The sequence below is a fragment of the Hesperophylax consimilis genome, chromosome 6, assembly GCF_061612785.1.
Source record: "Hesperophylax consimilis isolate HC1 chromosome 6, BYU_Hcon_1.0, whole genome shotgun sequence".
Taxonomy (NCBI): domain Eukaryota; kingdom Metazoa; phylum Arthropoda; class Insecta; order Trichoptera; family Limnephilidae; genus Hesperophylax; species Hesperophylax consimilis.
The window spans coordinates 8,667,445-8,689,642 of NC_142841.1; the positions used below are offsets into that span (position 1 = coordinate 8,667,445).

Here is a 22,198-nt window from a genome sequence, read left to right on the forward strand (position 1 = left end):
TTGTTGGCAATAGGTGAATATATTGTTTAAATCATGTTGTAAATTGATACTTTTTATTGGCTTGTATAGCTTAGCATCATCAGCAAATAAAAAAGTTTTATATTAGTTTTAAATTTATAGCAACACCGCAGGCGGCTGTCAATTGCTCTCCATAGATAAATTTAGTAATTCGTAAATAAAAATGGCTGATGACGAGGTTAACGGAGAGTGCGAAGAGGTTTTAGATAAAACCCAAAAGAAAGTCGCCAAACATGATAGTGGAGTAGCAGATTTAGAAAGAGTAACCGATTATGCGGAGGAAAAAGAAATATCCTCTCAGGACATACTGGGAGTAAGTACATACGATTTCAAAGTTTCGTTCCCTCACCTCACATGGTTCATTGTTAAAAATTGCTGAAAGTATAATAATATAATGCTTGTAATGAATACTTCTACAATTTTGTTTCAAATGAATTTAAAGCGGCGCTAATTAAGTTGTTTTATTTATTTATTTCAGGCCTTGTCTCTAATTCGAGCTCGGCGAGCCAAAGAAGCAGTGGAAAAAATGGAAAGAGAAAAGGAATTATTGCGGGTGACTATTTCAAAAGATGATGTCGACCTTATTGTAAGTATTTATTGAAAAAGTATTATATATTTTTGATAAACTTTAAAAGGCTCTTTAAAAAAATAACACTGAGTTTTAACTTAAATATCTAATGGAGAAAACTATTTAAATCGTGGGTTTAAGTAAACATGCACAAAATAGGTTTTTAAGGTTTAGTTTGGGTTATTTTAATAACCTGTGCTTATTTCCTAACCTTCAAACTTAACTTTGATTGAGAAAAATGGAACTAATGCATCTTTTACCTTCTCCCACCACATAAATAATTATTTCTTGTAGTAATTAAGTTCAAACCACGTGCTATTTATCTATCTTTTTTGCGTATTAAGCGTGCAGCGGAATTCGACAAGTTTATCCATATGTTTTACTAATATTTACCTACAAACATTGGCAATCAGGATACTGGGACTGAGTACGGGTAAAATTCGGTTTAGGGGAGTCACTCGAATAACCGAAATCGAACTTGATTTAGACTAATTTAGGGCTGGGGAATCCGAATCTGTAAGAATTAGGTGGGGGTCGGCACTATTAACTGAGTTATAGGGTTTTGAAATTTCGTACGCGATACATAGAAACCATGTTTTATTTATCAACTATGACTTAAGAAAATCAAATTAATAACTATTTTAATACTTTTGAAATTTCAGTAGTGCCAACCAAAAAAAGAAAAGTGTTGCCATATAATAATATTTTTTTACAAAATAGGTTAGGTTTTTAGTTTGGGTTCGAGTAGGCAGAAGAACATGGGAAAAAGGTATTAGAATTAAATCACAAACCAGTCTATACAAACCTAGCGTAGCCCTCAAACTACTTGAAAACTGGGATATAACTCTAAAGGGGACGCGAGCAGGCGTTATTAAAGGGGCAATTTTTTGTAACAGGAAATAACATGGAAAAAAGGTATTAGTAATAAATCACAAACCAGTCTATACAAAACCTAGCGTAGCCCACAAACTACTTGAAAACTGGGATAAAACTCTAAAGTGGACGCGAGGGGGCGTTATTAAAGGGTCATTTTTTTGTTATAGAAAATCACAGTTAGGTTAGGTTATATATATATACATAATTTAAGTATTTACAAGATTTTAAATAATAAACTACAAAACTGGCAAATGATATTTAATTTTCAGAATTTTCCATGCATTGATATTATTATATGGCAACACTTTTTATTTTTTGGATGGCACTACTGAAATTTCAAAAGTATTAAAATAGTTATTAATTTGATTTTCTTAAGTCATAGTTGATAAATAAAACATGGTTTCTATGTATCGTGTACGAAATTTCAAAACCCTATAACTCAGTTAATAGTGCCGACCCCCACCTAATTCTTACAGATTCGGATTCCCCAGCCCTAAATTAGTCTAAATCAAGTTCAATTTCGGTTATTCGAGTGACTCCCCTAAACCGAATTTATTCCCTGAGTCCTTGTGTTAGTGAGTCTATCTACTGAAAAACTTAACAATAAGTTAGACAGTGCATTCACTAAACATTCGCAAGTTGTATAATATGAATCTTCGAGGAACACATCATACAATAAAGCGGGTTTGTTGACTGAGTAGCAATATTTATAGATTCTATCGGTGCTAGAAGATGAGAAGAATGTCTAAAAATCCAGAGATGCCTTCGATTGTGTTTCTTTTATGGTTTCTGGTCAAATTTAAATCTATAGTTTCCCTACTACCGTGAACAGATTGAATCTCCTTATTCACTAAGCATAACTCTTGTTGAAAAAGGAGTAAAACAGGTACCCAATGTTAATTTAAAGCTATAGTTTCCCTACTATCGTGAACAGATAGAATCTCCTTATTCACTATGCATAACTCTTGTTGAAAAGGGAGTAAAACAGGTACCCACTGTTAATTTAAAGCTATAGTTTCCCTACTATCGTGAACAGATAGAATCTCCTTATTCACTAAGCATAACTCTTGTTAAAAAGGCAGTAAAACAGGTACCCACTTTTAGGTGTCCGACTGCTAGCCGAGCATCCTATTCGTCGGGCTAGCGACAAACTCCATTTATTATTCAATATTTGAACCGTGTCAGAAAAAAGTGAGATGATAATCTTATGATAGACGGCGTACAGCATTCATTGAATACTTCTCACATCCTAATTATTACCTTCGATTAACCCCCTGGACTTTGATTAACAATTCGCTTTTTGGGAACAGCAAAAGTCTCATCTAAATATGATATAAACGTTATTAGAAAGAGAAAACACCTCATTTTATATTCTCTACTAGAAATTAACCACATAAAAATTTAACATTTGCACCTCTATGAAACCAAAGTTTTGGATCACAATTTGAGAAAAATTTATGAAACTGTGAATTTTTATTAATAATTTTTCTATGAAATAACAAAAAAGTGAATTGACTAATGTTTACAATACATTTATTTGTCTAGTAAAATAAATGTGTGTTTTTTTTCTTTTATTTCATTATCAGTTATTTTTAAAATTTTATGTTTGCATTAAAAATTTTAATATTTAAAAAATTACATGTTTATTTCTAAAAGAAAATTTTACATTGTATTTCATCACCTTTCAAAAACAGTTTTTAGTTTTCAGATACATTCAGATATATTCCATTTATTTGGATTTTATTGCAAAGTAGAAATACTTCTGATGGAATATGCCAGAGGGCTGAGATTAAAAGCCAATTCATTTGTGTAATTTATTGTTGTTTTATACTTTCTAGGTCAGAGAAATGGAGGTTTCCTGGACGCACGCCGAACGAACTCTCCGAGAACACCAAGGAGATGTTGTGGCCGCATTAACCGCCTTAACTGATTAAATATAAGCATTCGACACTTCCAATATAGTTGTGTTTTCAAATAATCCCTTGTATAGCTTAATGATTCTTTACCTTCAAATAACATTTGGTTGATTGAAAGCCCTCGCCAACCGTACAAACAGCGCCACCTGGTTAACTCTCTGATGCTGAAATCAGGAACTACAGTATCTAATGTAAATTTTGGTTTTATTTTATTTAGTATCGAATATACTCTAGTGGTTCTCTTCACCCGCCGGCAGAAATGAAAGTGGTGGCCTATAAATTCATATTTTCTTTTGATTTCATGTCCATTGATTTGGTGTTCAATTTATGAATTTGAAGTTCTGCTATTTCCTTAGTTAACTGTTATTTTTATATCAAAAGATTGTAACAAATTTATGAATAAACATGGTTTTAATGTTCGTTTATAAATTTTATGGCAATTCCTTGGATAATCTTTCTGACGATAAAAATTGTTGATCACCACAATATCAATTGTATCTGGAATCGTGTTTCTATTACCACAAATCTCGAATTTATGCATTGAATTGTGTTGTGTACAAAATAATTAACTTTAACAAACGGAACTTTATAGATAAGTTTAAATTATCTATGAACTTCTGAAAATTGATTGTTACTTTTAGACACTTTGTACATATAAAAAATATGAATAAAATGTTTTTGTCATACTTATTGTTCATATTCATTTCACCCAATAGAAATAATTAGTATAAATATCCCTTTATATAGCGTTGCAGACTGTTTTGCAGAAATGTTTCAAGGGTTGATTGACTTTAAATAATTTTTTAATCAATGCTGAAATTTAATAAATAACAACCATTTAGTGTGGAAAGTGAAAACAACAGTAGAATAATAATTGTGCAACGTATTAGGTGGTAAGCGCTTAAATCAATATTAACCTGTTGAAGGCCAGAGCATAAAACAAAAATATTAATGGAACCTAACGTTTTATTAGCCCAGATGATGCTGATTTTGTTTTTCATACATTTTTTGAAGCATTAATGTCAAAATTTTTCTAATAAGGGTCATATTAGAATGCTTGCATTTTCACCCATCAGCGTTCTACTGGTTAATGGTGTCTTACAAATACTAACGTAAAAATGTCTGCGAGCATAAATGAAGGTCAATGAAAAGGGACCACAAATTCAAATGTTTGACTATGAAATGAAAATGTTAAACAAATCACCAAAGTGTCCAAACTTGAGATGCTAAATAACAAGCACTATTGCCATCTATGGAGCAATCATGTGACTCATTTGCACCGGTATTTGGTCGTAAATAATAGATAGTTTGAACGTTTGTTTAAGTCGATAGATCATACCTAGCATTACCATGATAACATAATTTATCATCTCTTATCTGTTTGCTAATTTCCCTATGAAAACCACCGATTCCATTGGTTCATTTTCTTTAATAAAAGATAATCTTTCACTTATCTTACCTGCGGCAGGTGATATGCATTATTGACAAATGTCGCGTCAAAATGTTGTGAAGTCCTACTTTAATGTGTTGAAAAAACTTATTAATATCCGTTTTCTATTCATTTTCTTAACATAATTGTGTTGTGTAGATATGTAAATAAATTTATAAAATGTGTTTCAAACATCTGATCATTGTTTTCCTAGTGAGTTATTCACCTGTGGCATTTTCGGATTCTATTCACTCTGATAAAGCTTGGTCTACAAAAGGTGTGTACTTAATACGATTCTTGTGTATGAACTGTAATTAATGTTTCTTTTTTGTGTGTATTTTACGACTTGGTTTCTTATCAAGAGTTATAACAATATCGCTTTCTACCGTCAGTTTGCTACATGCTTAACATGGGGCATTATCAACATTGAATATATAATATTATACTCTCGCATATATAAATATATTTCTCTTCTTAAATCCTGTTTATCGTATGTAAAAGTTACATGTTTACAAATAATCGATGAAATTATCACGTGGATCCCTTTGTATTTTTTTCACTGTCAATGTTGGTTGCGCATTGATAGATCTGTTGTGTACACAGTACACAGTGCTAGAAGTGTTTGTCACAGATGTAATCATAGTGCCGTATATCTATAGATAATAAAGTGATATATTGATATTCTTTTATTACAGATCTATAATACATATTTGGAATTTAATGCCAGACATGTTGACCACATATCCTGTTTTTTTAGTGAGATTGTGTATTATTTATCAAAATATTCTGTTCATACTACGTCCTTTTAAAATATATCTATTTGTATTTTGTTTTCGTGAATGAATGAATGAAATGGAAATTAACCCATATCCCGACATCTGATTGAGCTGAAACTCGACAGATAGACTCGTTGTAAATGATAATGCATTCTAACAACTTTTGGTGGCAATCACGCATACAAACGCGAACATATACACATTTCTCTGAAATGAGATGACATTACAGCAGATAATACATAAAAAAATGTCAGCCCTACACGATTGGGATTTGAGCTTATTCAGTTGTTAGCGCGGTTGACTCCAGCCCCTAGAGAGAATAGATCAATCCTCAATAAAAACAAATAAAATAAAAGTTTACAGCAGTTAAGACCCAGTCCCTGGGGAGGAAGTTTCAATCCTCATTAAAAAAAAAGTATTTTAAATAATCCATTAATAAAAATTGATGTATTATTATAGTAAAAGGACTTCGTTTTTTACAGGTTTATTTTTTTTATTATTGAATTCTATAATATCTGCAAAATAATTTTGTGGCTTACTCTCATTAATTTTTGAAATCCTGGGTAAACTCCCATCAACAGTTTTAGCCATAGAATAGAGAAGAACTTATTTTCAATGACACTATAAAAATTTACGACATGATCAAGATCGAACAGAAAATGTAGCACCGCTTATGAAAAGAATTGCCGTTCAAAGAATATGTCTGTACAAATGAAATAGGTATATAAATGACCCACTAACAGTATGTCCAGTGGACCTAGTTATGCATTTATCTCTGTAACGTATCTTCATTCTATTAATTCAGCTCAGCGGGTTTACAATAATAATTATTAACACACTTCAACTGGTCGAAAACAAGGGTCCCATTTGAAAATAATATATCCGGAGGTAAAGTGCGCCAACTTCGGGGGGGGTGATTTATTTTATATCAGCAAAACTAAAGGAATCCTCAGTTCTTTTCGTGTAACAGGCTCGCTCATCTGGAATAGACTTCCCTCAGCTCTTACTAATCTCCAGAATTTAAACGAGCCTTAAAAACAAAATTATTTAAAAAATCATACCATTCATAAATCTTAATTTCTTTTCAATATTTTATAATAAGCCATATTCTAAAACTTCTGGTAATTGTTTGGTTTCGGTTGTCTCCTTATTGTACCTTTTTAAAATGTGTTCTCAGAAGGTTCTCATTTCTGAGAACAAACTGCCTCCTGTTTTATATTATGTTTTAATATTCTTGTTTTGTCCTGCTGTTATTTTTATTCTAAGATTTGTCATCACTTTGTATAAACAGTATATTTAGTGTTATAATATTAGATCTGTATTGGATAAGACACACTGTAGGAATAATTTTAAGAACATGACCGTATATAACCATATATAAATGGGGAAGTAACTGGCTATTTAGATTTGGTCACCAAATACGGCCAAAGCCATTTCAAGCAACGTTTCAATTCTGAATGCTGGTCTTACACCAGGGCGATACTGAAAGTATCTTCCGCTCTGGAAGGTTCTGCAAATATACCATATACAATATAACCGTTTGTAAGTTTGTTATAATGAAGCGCTTTTGAAGTGAAATGACACTAAACTGCGCTATTAAATGCCATGTTATTATTATTAAGACATTTCGGCCGGGTTTTTTTTGCACTATTGCTGTGCTGAGTCCGGGCGAAAATGAAGATCCCGTGCAAATTTCTTTAATTTGTTTTAAATCGCTATACCTTCGAAAATAATAAAAATTTCTACATAGTAACTCAGCATACCCAAGCTATAAAAGTACTAAACGAAAATCGAATATTATTTGAAATGCAACTTAATTAACCTTGTAATATGTTTATTACGGTCCGCCTATCGGTATTTGCCCATACCTGCTTTCTTTAAATACGCCCGACATTTCTCGCTCGCTTGCACATAGGAGTTGAGTGGGTGCGGAACGGAGAAAGAGATTCGAATCGAGTTTCACGGTCATAAAAATCCTCATTCCAGGAATTGAACTATTTCACTAACAAATAATAAACTATCCTTTTGTTGAAATACCGATATAAACGAAAGGCACGAAAATAAATTTTAAAAAGAATTTGATTACGATTCGATAATTATGTACATATAGTTGTGACCTTTACAAAGAGATTGGTATATAATAATTATGTAATAACATTGAATAATTCCATCTTTTCTGCCATTGAATTGAGGCCGGCGTAAAAGGTAAAACTACCCTTTCCGGCCTTAAGCATCAATCGACCAAACGGGTAGAACTACCTTTCCCGTCCGAAGTGTGTTAAGAGTTATCCCATCTGTTTTCTCTTCCTATAGCTAGACTTTTCTTTCTCTCCTTTATTAAATTTACTTTACTAGATTGTGCTTATTGTGATCTAGGTCAAATGTTATCCCACGATAATCAAATATCCTACTTTTGTCAAGCCTTTATCTAAATTTCAAATCGTTTTCCTTCTATTCTTACTCATTAATCGATGGCTAAGCATGCCATAGAAGGGAGAAAGCCGAAATCCGAAATTATTAAAAAATAAACCTCACATTGGTGCGAAAACATTTAATTTGTGTAAACTGTTTGGAAACATTCATTGTCACCCTATTTCATAATGCTATTGTTTTTTGTTATCAAAGGAAATGATAAAACAATGAGTCGCAGAGAGAAGGCCAAGATAAAAAAATTTAATTATGTGCATAAGATTTTTTTTGTTTTCAAAATATTTATCGAACTCTGCTAGCACTAGAAATTCTTTCTAAGGAATATGTACAAAATTTAGAATCTGCCATGATAAAACATCCTGAAGTTAATTTCGAAGAGTGACTTAAAAATTACCTCCTTCATTCAACACAAAAATTGATAATAAAGAATTATTTTATCTACCTCAATAACTTTAATATTTTAACATTTTTCAAATTTCAAAATTTTTTTAACTTTCAGTGAACATTAAATAGAGCAATGATGAGCAACCTGCGGCCCACAAGTCATAATTATTTATTTAGATGCCCATTCGGCTTTTACTAGTTCTATGTTCTTTAATATTTCAGAATCAAAATCAAAAGCATTCATTAAGCCCACTGTCTAAAAAGGCTGATATCACTGTTCTAGACAATATGCATGGACATTTTTGAGGTCTTGTTTTGTAATCTTATATGTAGACTCGTTTTATCAAAAAAAAAATTAGCGTCCTTGCGAGAGCTCTGAAGGGGTACCAGTATCAGTACCTAAAACAGGGCGGGGAGGTGGTGGGCCTCCTCCAGAATGTTCTAGACAGTAAAGCAGTGCAGAAATTGAATTATATATATTCTTCAATATAAACACCTGCTAACCTCAACTGCCAAAGCAGTTTGTCGGCAGTGAGTCGTCGACTTGCAAAACCCGCTCTGGAATTTTTCGGAAATCTGTTAATGTCAAATAGCAAAATAATTATACATAATTCTTTTGATATTTAACAAAAAATATTAATAATTTATTTACATATTTTCAATTTACTTTAAGCAATTTTTGTGAATTTATCAGAATCAGCAGAAATTTCCAAAGCGGATTGCAAGTCGACACTCATATTATGTATTATATATGAATATACAAGGTGTATCGGCACGTACCTGACAAACTTTAACCAGCTTTTCCTTAGCACATTTGGAGTAAAAAATGTTATGGGCACTTTGCTGTCCGGTAACATTTTTTTTCAATTAAAAACAAAAAATTATAAAAAAATCCACACTCCGTCACTGTCATTGGCATTGTTTCTCGTATTCAACAGCTGTTAATCTTATTAGCAAGTGTGTCAAAAAGCGTCTTTGCTCTTTCATACACACTAAATAATAATAGTTAAAAATGAGACGAATGGTGCCATGCCATTTCGTTGTGATTGTAAAAGCGCGCCAATGTAGGTACGTACGTATATTATTCAACAAAACTCGAATAAAATATTGCCAGATGGGTTTTCAAACTGTGACAAAGGATAAAACAGTGGTGACATGTGGTGAAAATATGAATGATAAATTTTTTATTAAAAAAAAATGTTACCGGACAGCAAAGTGCCGATAACATTTTTTACTCCTAAGCTAAGGAATAGCTGGTTAAAGTTTGTCGGGTACGTGCCGATATACCCTGTATACATTGGTTTCGAAACTATGTATGGCGTTTTAAGATGACCTAAACCTTTATTAATTGCAGATATTCAAAACAATAATAATTATACAATGCCATGTGATGATAATATAAAATGCACAATTAAAAATACTTTATGTGTGGACAAACGATGCGCTTGCAAATCAAATTACGAATTCAACAGCAATGCTACGAAGTGCATCAGATGCTCAGGTACCAATATTATTCTAATTTTCTTACATCATTTTTTATTTTATTTATTGATAAAAATACGCTGAGTGTGAAAATTCCTGATGAGTTTTTATATCAATGGTATAGTGCACATGTGTTAGGTGCGAAGGGGGTCCATCCCCAATTTGAGGTATATTGTCAAGCTGAAAGAAGTGGGGAGAAAATGGAGGGTTTGGCTATTCAGATCTGGTCACCAAACATGGCTAAAGCCAGTTTGAGCAACGATTCTATTCTGAAAAGTGATCTTTTACCAGGGCGATACTGAGAGTATCTACCACTCTTTTTGATATAAGAATTAATGCAACATCATTAATTGTATGTATTTTAATGTTTTTGAGATTAATTAAGTAACATACTTGATCTATTCAAATAGGATTGGACCATTATTTTCCCTTTGTAAACAAATGAAGCACAGGAGTTGTACTTCGGTGGAGATGTGTTGTGGACATCCATGCACTTTTGTGAATTTAATCCCATCTGCAGAAAGCGTTACTCGCTGGCAGTCGGCCTATGAGTGAGAAAGTGTATTGAGGGCCTCTCAGATTTTCAATGATTGTGAAATGACAGAACACTTCAAGCAGCGATATTGCATCAAGTTTTACCAAAAACTTGGCGATGCCCGAGTGCAAACCATACACAAGATCCAGCAGACTTTAAGGGTGGATGCCATAAGCACTTCACAGTTACAGGTATGATATTTTGGAAAACCGTTGGGCGCTCAGCACACTTTCTAATTCATTCTCTGGCTGCCAGTGACTAATGCTTTCTGCGCTGGGAAAAGTTCACTCATCTCCACCAAAGGATGCTTCCCATTAGTGCTGGGTCAATCGATCATTTTACACGAGTCGCTCACGACCCACTGGTGAAGTGATTGGGTTGAGAGTAAGTACCCTCTTTGTGATTGGGTACTTTTACACATGGAAAAAATGCCATAGAGTATAGAAGAGAAATCGAGGCATGCACCACCCGCCGCCGGGTACTTTCGTTTGATGTAAGTGGGCAGTAGATAAATGTGTACGTATTTTAGATTTATACCATCTATATTTGTCTGTTGCGAGAATGAGATTTGAGATACCCGGTCTACAGAATTCATATATCTGTGGTCGCTCACCACACTGGCACTCATCATGGAACACAAGTGCTGACGACAACACCTCTGCCATAGGTCACTTGCTAGGTGGTTCGCTACGTTTGGTGATTAAGCAGGGGTGACCGTGTTCATCGGGTGAGGTGTGTTCCCACCAGCTGCGTGGCGTGCCAGATCGAGAGAGGCCAGTTTGAGAAGACCGTTTAAACACTCCAACTGATCTCTCGACCCATAGCCTTCCGCCACAGTGTAATTCAGGAGTACTACACATTTGTTTAAATTCACAAAACTTCTATTTTCTAGGTCTTGATGATCCGTGTAATGATAACTGCTGTAATTCCGACTCTCTTAATTTATTTTGCTATGAAAATAAATGTCAATCATGCACTGAGGATGGAAAATTTTCTTGCAGGTATTTATTTTAACTAGTTTTATCAAAGGTGTTATCAAATGTGTCTTTGTTAATCATTGTAATTAATTTAGAATTATGTTTTATTTTAGGAGAAACACGGGCGACCAAGATACTATGACAATCGTGACACAGGTGGCTATGTCGGCGGGGTTAACTATTGGTTTAATTGCAATACTGGTACTTTTTTGGAAGATATGTACCAATACAAACTATGGGTAATTTTCATTTCTTTCCTATAATGTACAAAGTGTCTTCTGTGATTCAAATTTCATTAGATTGTGTTAGATGAGAAAGAGAAGTAGAGGTCGCCCACATATCAGATGGGCTGACCTGAATTGATCTTCCGGCGAGTTTGGGAAGTACCTGGCTTGTCATATCTGGTCAACAAACACGGCTTAAGCCATTTCAAGCAATGTTTCGATTCTGACAGGTGGTCTTACACCAGGGCAATACTGAGAGCATGTTCCAATTTGCTGGCTAAGTCCTCCATTACAACACAAGCAACATTTTCCGCTTACTTTGGTGGTAGTAGAAGATTTTCAAATATTGTCAGGTTATTTGCTAGTCGAGAGCTTAACTCCTTGACCACGTAGAATTGCCAGTAGTCGGCAAAACTGGAGATAAATGAAGCCGCTTATGTCCAAAGCTAGACGCCAGAAGGCTCATGAAAAAAAACCTCCATAATTCAATTTTTTTATTAATTGAAGTGATTTGTATTTTTTGCACGGTTCACATTAAACTTCAGTAAAACAAAACACCATACTAATATCTAATACGTTCCTCATTTAATCAAGCCTGCCAATATATTTGCTGTTTGCAATGTAAAAGATAAGGATTTAAAACTATAGGATTAAAGCCAATTTCTGAGTTGGCAAAATATGCCATAAAAAGACAAGTCACACTGTTTTCAGAAAACATGACATAAGTGCATACCTGTAAAATACCTGATAATAATATTGAGGCTTGGTTTATAAAACACATCATTTTAAGTAAATTGATTTTGAATCGGTACAATTTTTTTTTACATTAACTCCACACAGGAGGCCCTGAGAAAAAAAATTCCCTCAGGACCAATGTTATCTTTGGGGAATGTATATGGAGGTTCTTTTGAGGTAAAGGAAAAAGAGGAAGTTCTAGGAAGTAAAAATGTATGAGGGGTGGGTCGGAATCTGGGCAGCATTATGTCGAGGGGTGACGGACATATGAATCCATCCCTCCCACTGCGGTGCAAGGTGATGGGGTTGAGAGAGTCCAGCAGAAGAGGTCAAAAGGTCTCCCTCAACCAGTCTCTCCCGATCTTGCCCTCCACACAGCAGGTGGACAAACGCATTCGCTAAGATAAACCTCACCCCATGAACCCTGGCACCCCTAATAAGCCACCAAAGAATGGAGGAATGCTTGTACTTACTACTTACCTTTTAGCATAAGCTTCATCCACTTTACTCTTCCTTTTCCTGGAAGGATCAAGGTCCCAGCACTTGAAATTATGTAAGACTGTGTAAGACAATAAAAATGTTTGACTAGTATTTTCTGCAATTTAAGATTGTATTTGCGACAGTAATATGCTTACTACAATAATAATTTATTGTATTTAGACATAGAGCTATAAAATTAGAGGTGCTTATAGATTGAATACTAATATCTCGTTGAAAAGTGTTCGACTATTAGAATGCGATAATCGGTGCGCGTAGACCGGATTGTGCAATGTCCGGGCATTCAGCGTTAGAGCGTTGGGAACGTTGGAGGCCAAATCAGACTAATTGGACGTACAACATTGGAAACTATTTTTTCGTTTCACGTCTCTAAAAGTAATACATCAAATTAATTTAGTATGTAAATGTTTTATGACACTGTTGGTTTCTGAATAAAAATGATGAAACAAGCATTAAATTAAATTATTAAAGTGCTTAATAATGTTATATTATGTAATGGAGTAGTGAAACCAATCATGACGAATGACAACGAGGCTTTGATCTAAAGGAGGAAGGATGAAATTAGACAGAATGCAGTCGAAATTAGGTCCTTTGGGTGTTTAGGCTAAAATAACTATAAAACCATATGCATTAATTCTACTAAAATTTAAACCAATTAGATTCCTATCTCCTCTATTTAGAGATAAGAAAGGATTAACTTATTTAAAATTAAAACAACTCAATTACACTTAAACTTTTTGTGAAATCAGATATGAGCGCATTGGCAGAATGCTGCCTGGTCATTCAATAATAATAATATATACCACGGTACAATAGTATGTGTAAGAATATGGATATCAGAAAAGAATCCAAGGCTGATGTAAGTAGGCCTAAGCCTAATTACTATTCCTTACTGTGAAAATATTATGATTCTGCCAAATAATGGTTTTTTTAAATACAAAATCTTCAGATATCAGCGTTACTGAATACTGTGTAATACTGACCGATCTGAGTATGGACGTGAGAGAGCCGATGCTCCTCCGCCAAATGCCATGGGCAGTATGGGCACTACAGGAGTGAAAGAGATAAACATATTTTGTTGAATGCCAAAGATTTCTAAGTGTTATATCAGAGAGCCGATGTTCCCTTGCTATGGGTCTTACGTCCTACAGAGGTAAATGTGTTTTATTCTTATCAAATAGTATTATGATATTGATATCACTGGAATATTGATGTTTGTAGGTATAGTTTTCGTCACGATATCTGATATTACGAAATATTTAGTATCGCCAGTATTGGTATAATATTTGGTATGTCGGTAAAGTTCTATAGCATTGTTTCAAGTTCCAACGCCTGTTCTGCACGCTACGCTCTGTGATCTGAGACTGTTAGGTATATAATGTTATATTTATATTATTTTTTTACTGAAAGGTAGCTACTTCGAATTTAAAGTTTCAAAGTAATTACGGGAAGTTTTGGAAAAATAATCTAACCCGTTATTGGTCATTAATCTATGACAATAAATAATAATAATAATTGGTTGACTTAGGCAGCACCCTTTTTGTAATAAATACTGCTACAAGTCATAATTTTTTTTTTTGGTAGCAAAAAATTGCTGAGTAAAAATAATAATTATGTCTAAAAAACAATTATATTTACTCTCTACAACAAGGTACACTACGGCATCTACCATATAATTAATTTAAATTTATTTTCCGACTTTATGTCCGGGTTAAATCTTCCCCATAGAAAAAACCAAACCCTTCCACACACTTTTCCACAAATGATCATCTAGTCAATCCACACTATGCAAGTGCATTATATAAGCAAAATAAATACAAGAACAACACGTCAACTCACCAGAGATCAAATGGGAAAATAATTCACCGACTCCAGATATTTCCATATCAGAGGGTTCGGCTCGGTAGAACTTCTAACAGGGCCTATAAATCCTACTGATCCCCCAACATAAATATTTAAAAAATCTTTCGTAATCCTACATGTATTTAAAATGACTGATTTTTGCATTTTTATATATAAATTTTTTGATAGATCTAATACTCCTAAATTTTTAATGAGAGAGCTAGGTATAATGCCAGTAGCCGAAATAACAAATGGTAATATTTTTATAGAGAATGCCAAATTCTTTTTATCTCATTTTCTAAATCTGTGTATTTTCTTATTTTTTCATTAGCAGATTTTGGAATATTACAGGAAATTGGAATAGCGACATCAATGATATAAGTTATTTTTTTAATTTTGTCATGTAAAACTATATCGGGTCTATTATGACTAATCGTTCGGTCTGTTAGTATAGTTTTATCATAATATATTTAATAAAATTCGTTTTCTAAAAATGAATTTGGTTCGTATTCATAATATGGTATTATATTATGGCAGTCAATCATTTTCATTTTTCCAATTTTATGTCCGGGTTAATATCAATATTACCATTACTATTTTGATTAATGTGTGTAGAAAGTATCGACAAAAGATGGCGCTACTTCCGAATCTACTATATACTCTTTTACAAATCAAAAATACAACCCATCTTGACCTACTCTGCACCAATTTGGGGCACAAGTAACACTAAGAGACTGGAAACCCTTCAAAATGGCTTGCTTAGAAGATTCACCAAAAGTCCTTGGTTCCTCCGAAACAGCTTTATTAGTTCAAGCACGAAAATCTCTCCACTTAAAAAAAAACATAATAGACCTAGCCAAATCTGCATTTGCCTGCAGCACGGCCGACAGAGTAAGAGTACGTTGTGTGTATCTATGTATTCGGCACCCGCTGCCTCACAGAATATTGTTACATGTTAGTTTAATATATATACATATATAATTATAATTATGTGTGTGATAAAATATGCATTCTGTAGGCACATTTGTTTATATGCGTTTATACAAATTATTAACCACCAATGCAATATGGATATTTAAGAATGTTTTATTTTTTATTTACTGAACAACAGATTGAGTACAAGATTTCTTATTTTGACATTTTTTATATTTGGCAAGATAGTTATATAAAAAGTTTTAGAGTAATGAAATATATCCACTGTTTTGTAAATTTCAGTCACCACTCCTATTCTCATGATATGCTTTGCTAGAACATCTGTTCTGCTGTGTGGTATCTTAAACAAGTTGTGGTGAAGACTACAGCTGAAGTTTTCAGGAACGTAAAAAGTTATAACATTCCAAGAGGAATGGGTTTTCAGTATAGTTATGCGTTAGAATAAATCTAAGTATTGCAAGATTTGTGGAACGTCTGGTTCTAGGTTAAATTTATTTGTTGCCTCAAGTAAGTCCATATGGTGCATAAACCTCGGATAAGTTCAATGTGTCGTGAAATATAGACATACTGGTGCGGAGTCCATACACCGCTATCATACTCCAGCTTACTTCTTATAATGCCATCGAACATGGCTATCATGCATTTGGGTCATTAAACAGTTAAGATTTTCAAATGATAAACCCCAGGAGTTTGTATCAAGCTGGAGTGAGCCGTGATATGGAGAGTCTGAGAACGTTAGTTTGGGATCAAAGACGATACCGGAATCTTTAATGCTCTTGACTCAGTAAAATGTTTGTGATTTTATAATGTACCTACTCAAAAACTATGAGCTTCTGGTAGCGGGTTTAGGTCCTGATTACACATTTCTGTTTCTGCTGGTAAAAAAAAGAAAATAATGTTGATCAAGTATTTTAATATGATATTTAGGCGCAGCGGACAGAGGGCGCTGGGCCGAACCAGTACCGGCAGCACGGGTTCGGGGGGCTCTATGCAGCGGGCCGTGGCGGAGCGCATGCGGGACGTGCCCCCGCCCTACTGCCGTGCCTTGCCGCTCCCCTCCGATACCCCTCCGCCCTACCACCTCGTCAACAACTCAGGATACGTCAATGCTTCTTTTGTAAGAACAAACCTTTTTATTTAATTTGGCTTTCCATTCAGTCTGCTTGTGCGCAGGATCGGATCTGCTTGTGCGCAGGATCGAATTGAATATGCTGCCACCGCTTACGAAAACAATATGGATAATACGAAAAAAAGTGATAAATTTATTATTAATGAACTTCTAACGTTTCTTCATAACAAAATCGATGTCTTAGACAAACTAACCGCCATCCAAATATGCTTGAATCATTTCGCAGAAGACAAAGTGGAGGCTGCGAAAGACATTCTGTGCAGTGAAACAGTTGAGCGTAGGATTATTAGGAAAGGCGAAAGTAAGAAGTGCAAGAATTTATATGAAATTATTAAAATACTGAAGGAAACAGAGAATGAAGCTCTACCAACCTTTGTGGCTCAGAATCTACACCAGAGTTTCCCAAACTTTTTTGCCCCGTAGACCACTTGCCAAAAAAATTTTTTTCCGTAGACCCCCTTTGCCTGCCGAATATTGAATTTTCCTAAAACTATTAACGTCCCATGTGATAATCATTTATTTTTTCAGTAAAAAGATTCCCTTCCCTTGCCTGCCCAACAACCGGGTGGCGATATAGTTCCTCTGTCTTTACATTGTGCAGACAGGGGCACCCTTGTGAGGTATTACACCAAATGAAAATGGAGCAGGATAAGCAACGGGAATTTCTTTCTGTACCTAGCCCTACAGAACTGCCCCTTAAGTTCTTTATTAGCGCTTATTCCGATCAGTTCTTCTTGTCATATGATATCCGATTCTTCAACATTCCATTTCCACAGTCAAAATGTCCTCAAACTTAGTTTTGAAGTCTGTGTGAAGTACATCTAAATGTTGTACGTCATTATTACCCTGGACCTTTTTCAAAAACAAGTTGGGAACTAGGAAAATTCGCAGCTTCCAATGTGCAAGGTTTTGCTTGAATATATTAATTCTGACGAGAAAAAGAACATAGACTCTATTTATATACCTCAATGAACAACTTTACGAAATATAAACATACAAATATCAAATAAGTAATTTCTCAGTCTATTATATTTGTGTTAGGTCTATTGTGTCATTTACGGAACTCCTAAATGTTGACTTGAGGTAAATGGGGGTCCGCTCGTATGTACACCCATTTGAATCTCGTGGACCCCCAAATTTTTTTCTCACTGACATAGACCACTTTGGGAACCTCTGATCTACACAAACTACCGTCTTTCAATTTTGATCACGTAGACGTCACATGTCTCCTAAAAGATATCATGGCATTAAAGGGTGAACTAACCACAATTCAGTAGCAAATGTCCAAACGGAGCGATCTGGAAGTGTTGTGCTCTGAAATGGCTCTCCTAAGGAATGTACTGAAAATAAAAATTCATAACTATATTCCAAATCAAGACGTAAACACATCGCCGTCCTTGAACACATTGAAGGTCACCATACCGGTAGCGGTAGATAAGAACCGCTCAAGCTCTCGGTCACCAACTAATGGATCGCATTCGAACAATGCATAATGCAATAATGTGAAGAATATGGAAAACTGTACAATATGATGTACAACCCGAAGAAGACGAAATTGATTGCGTTTCACCATGGAAAAATCCAGATACGAGTAAGATGTTCCCCGTACACCTTAACGAGGCAAGAATAAATATATGTACAAACGTAAAATACTTGGGGCACTATTAATCAAGACCTATCGATGATGGCGATATCGAACGACAAAAGAGAAGCCTAAGCATAGTGTCTAAAATGACTGCCTGCAGATTTTTCAAATGCAGCAATATTGTTAAAAAAACACTGTTCAATGCATTCTGTACTGGCCTGTATACATATGTGTCATGGTGTCACTACCGAACTTGCTCGATGGAACGACTTCGAATCCAATATAATGACGCCGGTAGAATCATATTTGGATACAGAAGATACAGCAGTTATGTTCATGAAATTAGGACTGAATGGATTTGCCGGCCTGATGAGACACCGGGTCACTGGAGCCAGGATGCGGCTAATGGCCTCCGCCAACACGGTGGTGACTACAGCCTACCAGTACCAAGCGCCACTCCTGAGTGAGCGCTGGGCCCAAGCTCACTCAAGACCACGCCCTACATAGTTCTTAATTTTTAATTTTTAATGCCGAAGTGCTACATATTTCTAACAAACCTAGACTATAAAAAAAATCCCTACCATTTTTCCAATAAATAAGATCAAGCCCCCCAATGCTGACTTCCAAATGGTTGCAGCTAAATTTCTGTCTATCTCCCTCCCACGGCTCACTTTAATAAACAAACATGTTTCCTAATTGTTCTTCAACTAAGTCCTCCTTTCTTCATATTAGGCCATTTCCTGATTATATTTCCCGACCCTTGCTCGAGTGATCATTTCCCGATCACCATCACTTATCAAACTTCTTTCCAATCAGACAAGTCCCATTTTTTGACTAAGATTATAGGAAAACACACCAAATGGGACGAATTTAACTCGCATACGGAGAATTTCCTACTAAAATTCCTGGCCACCGATATATTCTATGTCAAAAACTATCAATACTTCAAATCAAAGCTCATAACTGTAATAAATAAATCAAATCCTCCCCCTAAAACTAAACTTCTTAAAAAACTCCCTACAACTCCCCGGTGGGATGAGGAATGTTCCAAGGTAGTAAGAATTCGGAAAGACAAATCTCTTTCCTACCGTTACAACATGACGATGGAGAATTATCTTATATACAAAAAAATGATCCGGGTGGTACAACTTCTGCAGTTCAGTATCTCCGAACACTTCAATTTCGGAAGTTTGGTCTATGATTCGAAGATTTCGATTCTCCTTCAGTTCAACATCTCCTTGAGCGTCTCATTCTAAATGGATAGATGAATTCTTAGACAAAATTGTCCCCCATTTAACATTTAAAAAAAAAAAAAAAAATTGACCTGCATTGTTCGCCACGCTTGGATAAAAATAAATATGCTTCTATTTTGTTGATTTTGCAGGAAGGAGACCTGAGTTTGCCGCCACCAGAATACAATACAGTGGTCAGTGAAGATACTTCAGCACCTATCAGTTTCTCATCTTTAGAAGAAAACTTCAAAGTTGAAGCAGAAAACCATGAAATCAAAGATACGGACATTGTTTCTACTACTCTTCACATATAGAAATACTTATAGTTTTATTTATATACAAAGTAGATTTAAGAGATGTTATTTTTATTTATCACCACATAGTATACATTAAATATTATTAATATTGTTATTATAAATACAAATAAATGACTTGAATGAATCAGAGATAATCTTGAAATGGAATCCAACCAGTGTAACATTCGTATCTGTGGTCCAAGGGGTCGAGATCGCACCCAAGTCCTCCAACATAGCACGAGCATCAATTTTCGCTTTTTTATGACGGTAGTGGGGAGAATTCGATTATTGTCAGGTTATTAAATTATAACCCGTGAATGTTAATCTTTCTTTTTTGAAATAATTGAATAGCTTAATTTTTTTGAAGGCAAATACATAACATTTTGTACAAAGTTGGAATATTCCCGCTCCCAGTTTATTGAATTTCTAAAATTTCATTTCAAGGAATGAAGTTTGACCTTATAATGATTTGTAACTGCTATTTTAGTGTCAAGGTGCATTATACTATTGTTTATCGCAGCAGTGTCGTTATTCAACCCATTCTCAACTCGTTAACATTAGACATAGGCAGAGATATACTTTATTTCAAATAAATCCATTTCAAATGAAATGCAAAATGCAAAATAGGTATTTTACATTTTGCATTTTAAATGCTTTTCTAAAAACCATTTTGCATTTCAAATGCTTTTCTCAATGCATTTTCCATTTTAAATGCTTTTTTGCAACATTCTTCCTACTATCTCCACTCATCTTTTTTTCATAAGCCCCAAATATCAGTCGGTCCTCAACCTTGCTATGTGAGATAATTTACATTTGTCAAGTTGCTCCCTGGTAGAAGCCCTGGCAATTGAGTGATACCATTACAAAAAATACTAATTTTTTTTTTTTTGGTAAACTAATGTTTACGACAAGATTTTTTATGCGTAGCACAAAGGGTAACAATTATTTTATAATCAATAATTATTAGCCTGAAACACTCATCCACATTGAAAAATCTCCTGATAAAAGATACATGACGCCAACTATAATAAAGCCAAACCAAAATAAAGTTGGTTGTTTCAGGTGAAAAAATGTAACAAGCAGTAATTGTTGAATGAAACACTAGTATATATTGAATTATTTCGCGGATAAGAGATAAGCCGCCATAGCTCAGTGGTCAGAGCTGTCGACCGGAAATCGAAAGGACACGGGTTCATGTCCCGTTGGCGTCATGTATCTTTTATCAGGAGATTTTTCAATGTGGATGAGTGTTTCAGGCTAATAATTATTGCCTATAAAATAATTGTTACAAAAAATACTGATTCAAATACTGAACATGGGGCCATGACGCTGTAATATTAAATGTTAGATAGCAGTTTCTATGTTTTTACGTTGGCAACATTAATCCCGCGCAAATTTTTTGTGGTTTCATAATCCGTAGTCGTGGTGTTTTTGGATTTACCATCATGTTATATGTTTGTTCTACATTGATGTCCATTATTAAATGACAAAATTGTTTAAAAATTCTATAATTATTTTGATTGTTTGACCTGAGAAACCATTTTGCATTTTCAATGCATTTTGAAAATAGATATTTTGCATTTTGCATTTGAAATGCTTTTCTAAAAACCATTTTACATTTTCAAATGGAAAATTTTTGACCCATTTCCATTTTGCATTTCAAATGGTTTTGGGTACCCATTTTGCACATCTCTGGACATAGGTTAGTGACCCATTTGCAAAGATGTAGAAGAAAAAAATTGACATTTTATCATTTTAATTTCTTTGGAGAAGCTAAAAAGCAGACTCTAGAAATTAGTATTATTTTATTTACTAAACCAAAATGGTCAAGGTGACCTTAATTTCAAATGCTGAATTGTAGGCTACAAATCTGTAGGCGTTACATTACGCTACACGCATCATCATAGTATATTTCAGCATACCTCTCGCCATACACTACCGATGCAAATGTATGGCGAGCGATACGCTGAAATAGGCCATGCCACGAAAATAAATCGCGCTTATAGCGTGGTCTGTCACAGGCTAAAGAAATTTCTGGGATTGCATTAACCTCCCTACATTGCGGGATAAAGCCATTATTTTTGCTTTTCCAGAAAATTAGTTGCAATTTTGAACATGATTCGATCTTGTGTCATGATATTCTCCTGTATTATTAAAAAATGTTATTTAAAAATATTATTGCAGTAATTTTACTTGTTCCAGAGCATTTGGAAAACCTATGTCACCTGTGTTGCCTCATAGTTGGTGTGTGTTTACTAATAGGCTCCAAAAACTGTGATTTTAGTAAGTAAACTAGTGCAGACCCTTGAAAAATCACAAATAGTCTTAAATTG

General features: G+C 34.4%; 2 protein-coding genes across 5 annotated transcripts; both read left to right on the forward strand.

Moving 5' to 3' along the window:
- Positions 1-174: 174 nt before the first annotated feature.
- Positions 175-4,068, forward strand: LOC149422924 (huntingtin-interacting protein K). The gene is made up of 3 exons (XM_089632379.1): positions 175-331; positions 497-604; positions 3,301-4,068. The coding sequence occupies exons 1-3, from the start codon at positions 182-184 to the stop codon at positions 3,394-3,396; spliced, it is 354 nt and encodes a 117-aa protein (XP_089488505.1). The 5' UTR covers positions 175-181; the 3' UTR covers positions 3,397-4,068.
- Positions 4,069-4,175: 107 nt separating this feature from the next.
- LOC149422925 (uncharacterized) lies at positions 4,176-21,397 on the forward strand. 4 transcript variants are annotated; one of them, XM_089632376.1, is made up of 7 exons: positions 5,154-5,297; positions 5,503-5,563; positions 9,752-9,898; positions 11,307-11,415; positions 11,505-11,630; positions 16,551-16,740; positions 19,722-21,397. In XM_089632376.1, exons 3-7 carry the CDS (start codon positions 9,778-9,780, stop codon positions 19,881-19,883), a joined length of 708 nt encoding a protein of 235 aa, XP_089488502.1. In that variant the 5' UTR covers positions 5,154-5,297; positions 5,503-5,563; positions 9,752-9,777; the 3' UTR covers positions 19,884-21,397. The 4 variants fall into 4 exon arrangements, with proteins under 4 accessions (XP_089488501.1, XP_089488502.1, XP_089488503.1 ...); XM_089632375.1 differs by lacking the exons at positions 5,154-5,297; positions 5,503-5,563 and adding an exon at positions 4,176-5,084; XM_089632377.1 differs by lacking the exon at positions 5,503-5,563 and having other exon boundaries at positions 5,158-5,297.
- The last annotated feature ends 801 nt before the right edge of the window (positions 21,398-22,198 follow it).

Coding starts and splice junctions, on each gene's coding strand:
- LOC149422924 (XM_089632379.1), top strand. CDS start 182: ATGGCTGATGACGAGGTTAACGGAGAGTGCGAAGAGGTTTTAGATAAA. Junction 332..496: donor CCTCTCAGGACATACTGGGA/GTAAGTACATAC, acceptor TATTTATTTCAG/GCCTTGTCTCTAATTCGAGC. Junction 605..3,300: donor AAGATGATGTCGACCTTATT/GTAAGTATTTAT, acceptor TATACTTTCTAG/GTCAGAGAAATGGAGGTTTC.
- LOC149422925 (XM_089632375.1), top strand. CDS start 4,988: ATGTGTTTCAAACATCTGATCATTGTTTTCCTAGTGAGTTATTCACCT. Junction 9,899..11,306: donor GAAGTGCATCAGATGCTCAG/GTACCAATATTA, acceptor TCTATTTTCTAG/GTCTTGATGATCCGTGTAAT. Junction 11,631..16,550: donor TGTACCAATACAAACTATGG/GTAATTTTCATT, acceptor TATGATATTTAG/GCGCAGCGGACAGAGGGCGC.